The sequence below is a fragment of the Bombus impatiens genome, unplaced genomic scaffold (assembly GCF_000188095.3).
Source record: "Bombus impatiens unplaced genomic scaffold, BIMP_2.2 scf_0027, whole genome shotgun sequence".
NCBI lineage: Eukaryota > Metazoa > Arthropoda > Insecta > Hymenoptera > Apidae > Bombus > Bombus impatiens.
The window spans coordinates 1,589,519-1,599,048 of NT_176446.1; the positions used below are offsets into that span (position 1 = coordinate 1,589,519).

General features: G+C 38.4%; 2 protein-coding genes across 3 annotated transcripts in view; both read right to left on the reverse strand.

Moving 5' to 3' along the window:
• Positions 1-1,270: 1,270 nt before the first annotated feature.
• LOC100749273 (glycylpeptide N-tetradecanoyltransferase 1) lies at positions 1,271-4,336 on the reverse strand. The gene is made up of 8 exons (XM_003484913.4): positions 4,193-4,336; positions 3,413-3,648; positions 3,120-3,330; positions 2,928-3,044; positions 2,699-2,869; positions 2,441-2,621; positions 2,086-2,349; positions 1,271-2,021 (listed from the first exon to the last, which is right to left on the reverse strand). The coding sequence occupies exons 1-8, from the start codon at positions 4,300-4,302 to the stop codon at positions 1,863-1,865; spliced, it is 1,449 nt and encodes a 482-aa protein (XP_003484961.1). The 5' UTR covers positions 4,303-4,336; the 3' UTR covers positions 1,271-1,862.
• Positions 4,337-5,443: 1,107 nt separating this feature from the next.
• The window catches only part of LOC100749387, a 56,485-nt gene continuing 52,398 nt past the window's right edge, over positions 5,444-9,530 (reverse strand). Inside the window, exons 4-6 of one of the 2 annotated variants that reach the window (XM_003484914.4) lie at positions 9,247-9,345; positions 7,919-7,993; positions 5,444-7,736 (exon numbers count right to left, since the gene is read on the reverse strand). In XM_003484914.4, the coding sequence (XP_003484962.1) occupies positions 7,533-7,736; positions 7,919-7,993; positions 9,247-9,345 (378 nt within the window). In that variant the 3' untranslated portion in view covers positions 5,444-7,532. Of the gene's footprint in view, positions 7,737-7,830; positions 7,994-9,246; positions 9,346-9,530 lie in introns of both variants that reach the window. The other variant, XM_033321245.1, reaches the window with a different exon arrangement.

Here is a 9,530-nt window from a genome sequence, read left to right on the forward strand (position 1 = left end):
AGCATTTTTACAAGACTGTTAAGCTCCCTTTCGTGAGCTTCTTTTGACACATAAAGATAATAACGGTAGGATAACGACCAAGGTAACAATAAATTCCATTCTTCGTCATTAATCATGCGAATAGTACCATAGTAGAGATAAATGTTTGAAATATTTGCCACCTGTGAATATAATTGATTTCACTAGGGAGAGCTAAATTCTTATTGAACATAAATAATTAGCCATTGTAAGAGACGAACGGTAGCGAAGAAGATGAATTTTAATGGAAGATAATACGGCAAATGTCTGTAAAGAATTTGACATCTGTGGAATATTATTGTAGAATTGATCAGCGAATTTTTTACCGCCATGTCGTACGATTAAACATTTTTCCTTGTCATTATTAGTTTGTACAATCGGTATTCACTTGTGTGTGCATTAAAAGATATATTATTTTCCAATGTCATGTTAAATATTTCTAGACAAACATATATTCATAGGGTATCTAGAGGACAATTAATCAAAGTTCAATAAATTAAATCATTTATCAAGAATGAGCACTCGCAATTTAGACAATATGTAAATAGACGATATGTAGACAATTAGAAATATTAGCATCGTAGGTAAATAGAAAAAATAATGTAAATATCAGCTGTTATAATCGCCACGGGGCCATCATTTCGCGCCTTTTATCTTGAAAAGACCTTGCATGTCGGTTGTGCGTATACTGTGTTAAATATTGATCTGCAGCAACTGTTACAAAGACCTCGGCTCGTATTAGGAGCACACGCTGCTCTCATAAACGAATATATGTATATGACAGTCGAAAACGTTTGCTGGAAGAAAATAAAAAGAAATCAGCTGGGTGATGTTTTCCAGAAACGTAAAATTATCTAAAACGCAGCTTGTAAAGATATATATTTCAATGAAGTTTACATTTAAACAACGTAAATTACTTTTGATGCCGTACCGTTGGGCCAGCGGTGTTTCCCTTAATGACAGTCCTTAAAAACTGGTTTCTTTCGGTGTCTTTTTAGTTTTACCGCTATCTAATCGGCGCCGGAAGCAGGTCGCTTGTTATGCAACCACGTGTTTTGAACGTACCGGAAAAGAAAACAGTACCGAAGCTAATGATCGAAAAATGGTGGAATCATTCGTGTCAGCTATAAACGTATCACGTACGATAAGGAAACTTTATTTCGTGCTGGAGTATACAGCTTACAAAGGGGAAATGAGATTTACGATATAAAGTCGGAGAAGGAAGAACGAAGGGGCTAAACAAACAAATGGATCGCTTTATACTTCGATCTTCTTTTATTTAAATTTTTCTTCCACTGTCCACTTCGGCATACCTTGCGGCCTATTTAACCAAAACAGACGCTGAGGGAAATGTTTAATTCCAAATAAAATAACGCCCAAGGAGCTTTATCGAAAATTTTGAAGTAACTCTGCGGTCGACGATACCTGTAAGAAGGAAACTTGCCCCGCATGGTTCTTGTAAATTACTAGAGCATACGATAATTATCTACATTGCTCGTCACGCAGATACCTATATACACGCGTTGCACATGCATATTTTGACCTTGAACTAATGTCATGATCAAGGGTTGAGACAGAGACTCCCCAAAGATAACATCCACGGAACCGGCGAATCCAATGGAACGTGCTACTTTGACTCGTTTAAGGAAATATTAATTTCTTTCTATCGTTCAATATGCTTTGGATGCTCGTTAGTAGAAGACAAAATTATATTTGCTTCCGTTTCCATGTGTTCCTCCTATATTATCCTAATAATATTTATTTCCATCGTTTATCGTCGCTTCCGTATCGTAAACTTGCACGTGCGAAAACTTCTTTTCTAGGCGAATTCGTTTATTTAGAACTTATTGGAGCACCAAACCAATCTTTCCAGGTGTCATGCTAGGACAACGCCAATTATATAAATAATATTGCAGATTTCCGTCACCTATACCAAACTTTAATGGCTCTAAGAACTCTTTGTTGTCCATGAGATCCAACGCATTAAATACGTCGAAGTCGAGCTGAAAATAATATATGAATGATGGTTTTTTCTTATATAATAAAGGTACAAGCAATTACACTTACATTACGAGCCGATATCAATGCATCAGTCATGAGTTCGAGCCAAGGAGTCGCAGTGGATACGTTGTAAAAACTGTATGCAGCCCTGAGAGTTTTGTGTGTCTGGTGATGCATTATGGAGCTCGGTAACGTATAGTAGCTAACCATGTCAGTAATTTTACCATCGTTTTCTACTACAAAACTATTAATAATCCCGTTCTGTGGGAGGAACCAATGTCGGAACTCTTCGATGGAGAAAATCGGAACCAAGTCAAATTTCTCCAAATACTAAAACATGAATGATCTTAATATTCGCTAAATTAAAACATTAACATTAATACTTCTAGCAACTGTAGTATTCTCCTGAAAAAATCATTACATCAGTTAATATTTTATGAGCTTGAGGTATATCTGCTTCAACCAGTTTCCTAAATCCTGGCACTTTTGTATTTTCTGGCAGTTTAAACAACTTTAAAGTTCTCTGCATAGTCATATTGCGAGACAAGTGAGAAAACTTCACTTCAATTAATTTCTTTGGATTGAGAGAACGATGCCAATACCTTTAAAATCGAATTCATAGTTAAATGACAACAAATAGTGATATAATAGTGAGATTGGTTGTGATGCAGGTACACACCTGCAAGTTGCTATTGGTTTTGGCAATACAACACCAGCGGTATAAACAGCCTGGAATATACCTTGAAGATTAACTCTCCTAGTTATTTCACGTATTAATACTGGTGCAACCCGCTTTGACCTCAGTTTCTTGTGCACGCATAAGAAATTTATTTCCACCATTTTTTGAGTGCTGAAATTTTCCTTACATTAGCTAACAGGGGACAGACTAAAAATAATTTGAAACCTACTGATTATAAACACGCAGAGTAGCTGGAATAGCGGAAATGAAACCGACTAGACGTCCGCTTTTAGTCACACGTACCCCACAGTGCCATTCTTTGCACCATCCAGGGGATTGCAGTGCCCTAGAAACATCTTCTATTGAGTACTTAATTGAACTAAACTACATTATAAATTTCATTAGTTGATATTTTGTTTACCACTTTAAAAAATTAGGTGGGTAATCAAATCTAAACATAGCATCGTCATCTTCCACATAATTCTCAGACAATAAAGTATATAATTCTGACAAAACTAAAGGATCATCAAGGTTTAAAGTATCCCATTGGAAGTCTGCTGGTAATGAATAAGGTTCTGCCCTGATTGATGTTTTGTCAGATTCTATGGCTTCATTTTTAACTATTTTTTCATCTGTAGAAAATCTTCATAATATAATCTGGTCAACTTAAAATTATTGTTTACCATCGTGAAATGTAGATCTTAAATTGTTTACCCATTTTTGGTACTGGCTGCGTACTCCAAAACTGATAAGGCTTTTGCATTGCCTCTTCCTGAGTTTTAGCAGGTTTCTGCTGTATATTAAAAACCTCCATTGCCATTTGGATGTCTTTTATAGAAATGTTACACGTGCTATGCATTTCATGTTCATCTCTGTGGCCTGTGTGGTTGTGATTCTCACCAGTGGCATGCGCCATCTTGTTCTTCTTCTTACGATGTCTCTTTTTTGAACTAAATTACAAGTATTATCCTTTTATTTCTTTATGCGCTATCAGTAAAAGAAGCACAACTCACACAGGCATACACAATGCAAGAATAAATTAAGAATGCAAGAAGCAACAAGAAAGGTACAGGATACATTGAAACTTTACATGTTGAAAATATCTTCAAGGATAATAATATTTATATACAGGAGACACATTAAATATTACATACGATTATATCCTTATAATATTGAACACTTATAGTGCTATATATACCTAGTTTTGAATTAGTAGGTTACTATGACACATAAACATAATTCTAAAGTATCCAACTCAACTACGGGGACAAAATATAATAATATGAGAAGCCTTTTATTATTTCAAATTAATAATAAAATATTGTTATTGATAATTATATAACGGTTAATAAAAAATAACATTAAGTTACGTCTACGGTATTGCCGGTCATCCATAACTCGTATTCAAAGTGAATCGAATCAAATGCTCTCCAATCATACCAATTGAAATTACACGGCAAGTACTTCGTAGGAATCGAATGAACGTTCGCTCACCTTTTAGATTTCCCATCTTTTTCGTGAATCTCATCCTTCTTAGCCTCCCGTTCCACAACTTGACTCTTTTCCTCCATTTTAATATAGATTTTGATAATGCGCATGCACATGACATGGTGGCTCCCCCTAGTTGCGCTTACACGTAGAATAAACGGGTCACGTGATGTACGCCATGACTGTTCCTTCGAAAAGTTGTATCGCGTCGGTGTGCTTAAATTAATTCGATTCTTTTAGTAAAAATTTCTTTATACGCCAACAAATTACTCTAAATAATTTTTATACAGTGTAGGGATCGCGAATAGTATAAAGTTTTTGATCGGCAAAAGAAATTATACGCGTTTTCTTAAAAAGTATTTGGTACGCCTAAGAGTCGTTCTATCTCGTAGTGAACGCGCGTTAGATAGAAACAAATTTCTCGGACCGTTTATCTGAAAACTTCGAAATTAGAAAATACGCGTTTACAGTAGTTTGGAAACGTATTAGCGGTTTCATTGACGAGATTGAGAATGTTTCGAATCGACTTTCCGTGGAAAAAGAAGCGTGGGAAAATTCGAGAACGCGGGATTTTCAAGCAGCGAAGGAAAGCAATATGGCGTCGGCTACGCAGTAAATTTGGCGGGAATGTTTGGCGCCGGTTTTATTATCGATGTTATCTCTTCGAATGTTTGTCAGCGTGTAATGTGAGTCAAAATAACAATCAATTAATTTTAACGATATCATTTATTTTGTTTTAAACCGTATTGTAAAGCCAATGAAGATAGTAAAATGTATTTTTATAAACGAATAAGATAGACAAATTTGAGGATCGGAAAGTTACTTATAATTTGATTAAGTAATTAATCCACCGATAACTGATTCCTAATTGAAAGACAATTGTATTTGACTCTAGTCCGTACACTATTCATTGTCTTTTTATCTTGAAATCAATAGCACTTTTCAATATCATACAATACTACTCTAACGTGGTTTCATTTTTTTTTTTTTTGCATATATTTTTAATATTATATAATTTTCATTGAATTATACTATACTATATTATTTCAATACTGTATTCAATACTAAATCATTACGATAACACGTAGCACATGGTGCGTTATCGTTAGATCGAATATGCTTTGCATAGCACAAATACATTGCATAACATACATCGCATAAGCACATGTCGTGCGTTATTGGTTCAAATGGATCAAGGAATTCGGGTTGTAATAAAAATTGAAATTAAAAAAATTTGAGATTCATATACTAAAATTATTCCATTGTGTGACAGTCTGACAATTATAGTCTTCTTTATTTCATTACCAACAGTATTCTTACATCTTCATGCCGAAACAATGTATAATTTCTATATCATAATATATATTCATTTATTCATTTATATATTTATTTATTTATTTATTTATTTATGTGTATAATTGTTAATAATTGTAATAGCAGTAAATAGTCTGTAGTAGGCGAGTTTGTAGGTATGTAAACAGCTTTTAGGTACGCGTAATTCCAGTTTATCGATAATTCAAATCCCGCGTACGTCCCGTTCGCATAATTTATGATTTGCATATCTATTTGTCAAACTGCGGGCAAGAGCAAACTCCACGATTTGCTAGCGTGCCGCGATATTCCAATGTTTTCTCTTTCTTTTTTTTTCTCAGCTTTTCTTAAGAAACCCGATATCCACGGAAACTGAACGGTTCTTGCTTCTGTTCGACGATTGAACGATAAGAGTCGAGTGGAAATTGATTTTCGAACGAATCTAATCTCGCTTTTAGCGCCAGATTTTCTTCTCTTTGTCATAAATTCTGCAAACTGGCTGGTTCAAATATCCAACTAAAGGAAACTATCGCGTTCTCGTTTTATCAAATGAATTGACAATTAGGATAATTAACGCTTTATTAACACAAGAGAAGTGTTATTACGGAAAAATAAGATGATACGATAGAAGTAATATTATTACGTGGGAATAATTAGGAACTTCTTTTCGCCTCGGATACATAATTAGCGATTTCTTTGAAGTTGCGCGCGAGCAACTTAATTAATTAAGAACTTTCCATGTAAATCAACATTCGCTTCTCCGACTCGAAGAAAACGAAAAACTCGATTGTTCCGCAGGACTAGTTAAACATTCGACCGAGAGATCGATGTCCAAGTAAATTAGGTCTGACGGTGTACTCGTCGAGTCGCGAACGAAAAAACCGTAGAAAGGAAGTAATAGAAAAGGTTTGTTATTTTATTTGTCGAATGAAACACATGGTCGTGAATCGTACGGGGAATTCGCGGCTTCAGTGAGCAAGTGCCTTGAGGACAACGATCGATCGTTGCTCCAGCAGGTACTGAAATTCAGAATGAATCAGCAGGGAACAAGCAGCAAACGTTTCATTTGTCTTCCCGCGTCTCGCTCTTTTTTCCACCTCGAGGAGTCGAAATGAAATTCCGCGTGTCGAATCAGGGCCTTTAAAACACGAAAAACAATACGGATCTTCACCCCCTAATATATATCAGCGTTGACTGTTCTCGATCGAAAATGAAATGCCCCTGTAAAATCAGCTGTATGGAAGGTATTTGAATTTTCCTCGCTCGCTTTGGCACTGCAACTCTGTAGAAAGTTTAATCCGTAAACTCGAACTTACATCTTAGTTTCGCCTTGTGTGTGTGTGTATTTTCATTTTTTCATTTTTCTTTTCGTTTTCTAACAAGGCATAGGCAACTACGCTACTACGAGAAGAGAACAATTCCTTTTTCCATCACTGAGAGTCTTTAAAACGGCCCTCCGTTAACTATACATGCTTCAGACAGCGCAGGATTCTCCCGGAGGATCCTGGCGACATCTCTCTCTCTCTCTCTCTCTTCGGGAGACGAGTTCGTACTCTTCGAATCTGTCAACGAAGAGAAAGACGAACAGGCTTCTAATTTCCCTAGCTTATCTTACGCAAAAACACTCGCTCGCGCGATAATAGTACACGATTCGCGATTTACTTCACACCATCGAAAAACAGAGACGAGACGGTGGAAGCTGATTAATAGAACACAGATTTTCCCAAAGCTTCGACTCGAGAAGCACGGAGTCGCGAGTACTTTTACGAATAATTTTTCCTTAGGACTCGAGGACTTTCTAAACGTTCGAAACATGGAAAGTGTAGGTGTAACAATGACAGGATATGCTATCAGTCGAGAAGAGATGAGAGTATACAAGTAGGACTAGAGTCGCTTCGTTCGATAAGAAATAGATGGATTGCGAAAAAACGCGTTTTATATTCTCGAATCGTAACTCCGGTGGGGGATAATTCCCGAGCTGCCTGGTGCACGGCTGATGTCTTCTAACTAGAGATTCTTCCGTGGTGCTGCTTCCTCAGCAATGATATGCATAGAAGAGTGAGGCCATGAGCCAGAGTGCGCCGCCCCCGTAGAATCGGCTGCCCTCGACCCCGTTTCTACCGGGTCGTTTGCGTTTCGACTTCGATTTGGCGCGCCGTTTGCGCGAGAAAATGGCGTTGGTGGCGTTGGTAGGCGACTCGATGTTGCAGTAACTCAGATCGCAGCAGCTGATGCAGATCTAGAACGAAATAACCGAATTTATTTCACCCGGTCGCGTGGCTTCCTCCTCTCTTCCGTGAGAGAGAGAGAGAAAGACAGTTGGCAACACGAACTATGTGTATGCGGCTGACTAGATAGAGAACAGTCAAAAGAGAGGGCAAGCCAGGCCAGGATACTTTGAAAAAATTCGCTATTTCGCACCTGCTGCGTGTCCACTGGGATGCAACCGACCGAGGCAGGTCCGCATTCCGCGCTACTCACGCAGCTCTTGCTCACCTGAAATATAAACGTGCTTTTTCACGGACCATTGTGCGTCAGGGGCATGTTACATTCGATGCGTCATCGTTTTGTATCGGCTTGTTGATACGCTCGTTCTCATTTTCTTCACGATGCAACGGGGGCTGCTTTATTTTCTATCTAGCGATTGTCAAAGTATCGATTCCCGGTCGTTAGGATCTACGTCGTCGATCTTTTTCTCACTGTTTAATTCTTAGATGTTCGATTTCGCGTACACAGAATGTTCATCTCGGCGATTGCTACGGGTTTTTTCCGCTTGTTTCCCTTCCTTTCTTTCCGAGCGTTCTGAAACTTTAGAGAGAGAAAGAGAGAAAAAAATGAAAGGAAAGAAAGGAAAAGGAAAATATCACGGAGGCTTCACTCGAGTCTTTCGTTTGAAGCGAACGAATCGCCGCACAGTCTGAAGCCACTGCTTGGAAAACGCTTTGTTCCGCGTCATCTGCGAATCTTCCCACCATATCGTTACGTAGATATTCGCATCTAAGAATCAATTAATCGATGAACCAACAAAGCCGAGAACGCGTGGAAACCGCGAATAGGTGAATTGATAAGCTCTAATTGATTCCGATGTCCATAATTGAAAGAGTTTTGCAAAGTGCTTAGTCGGTGGATGCTCTTAAGGGAAGCCATCACTCCTCCGCTGTGAATTCAGTTTCGCAAGTTTATCCATTAACAAACACGGAAATCGATAATGCGTTTAACGCTGGGAGAAGCTATTAGTGGGGCTAGTGATAAAATTTCGGATTGATCTTCATCGGTGGCAGGCGCATCGTGCGTACAATGGTTTCGTGATGAACGTCGAACGTGTCGATTTTATCGTGGCACCGCGGCCGCGTTTCAATCAACCCGTGAAACGAGAGAACACATCGAAGGAAATCCCAATTTCTAACGTCTTCTAATCCTTCTAATCCCAATGAAAAGGAAGGAAAACGTTCGCCCGCTCGTTTTTCCTACTTTCGTCGCGTCTTCGATTTAAATTATTCTTCGATGGTAAATTACATTAATTATGCAAACTTATCCCCGTTGGAATTGTGAAGCAAAAGAGGCAGAGTTTCTCCATCGTAAGAAAGGAAAGGATCGACACGGCCAACACTCGAGTTGCAGTTCTAATACTTCTTGGCAACGACAGAGTTAATCGCGTCGACTCGAAGTCTTCTCGTCTCGAGGAGAAGGTCAAGTGTTAGGGGAAGAAGAAGAAGAAGAAGAAGAAAAAAAGAAGAATTTGTGCTTGCCAAGACGCTATTTCCCCGGCTGTCCAAAATGTGCAGCGATCTGCAAAAGTCTCGGCCACCCGCCGGACACGGTGTATCTATCGCCCATTCGTTGCACATCTGCGAACAGAGGACAGAAAAAGAATACGATAGCTGTGATATTAGCTGGAATCGGAACATATATAACGTCGGATTCGTATATACCGGTCGACGTATTTGCATGGTCATCCGGTCGTTACTCACCAGTCTCGATCAATCGCACGAAAGTTCGAGGTTAGTACCACGGTGGTTCGATATGGGGGGGG

Bases quoted from the DNA above. Each gene is read 5' to 3' on its own strand.
- LOC100749273 (XM_003484913.4), bottom strand. From the start codon at position 4,302: ATGTGCATGCGCATTATCAAAATCTATATTAAAATGGAGGAAAAGAGT. The intron at 2,622-2,698 runs GTGTGTACCTGC...TCGATTTTAAAG, and splicing joins AAACCAATAGCAACTTGCAG to GTATTGGCATCGTTCTCTCA. The intron at 2,350-2,440 runs GTAATGATTTTT...TTCATGTTTTAG, and splicing joins CTCATAAAATATTAACTGAT to TATTTGGAGAAATTTGACTT.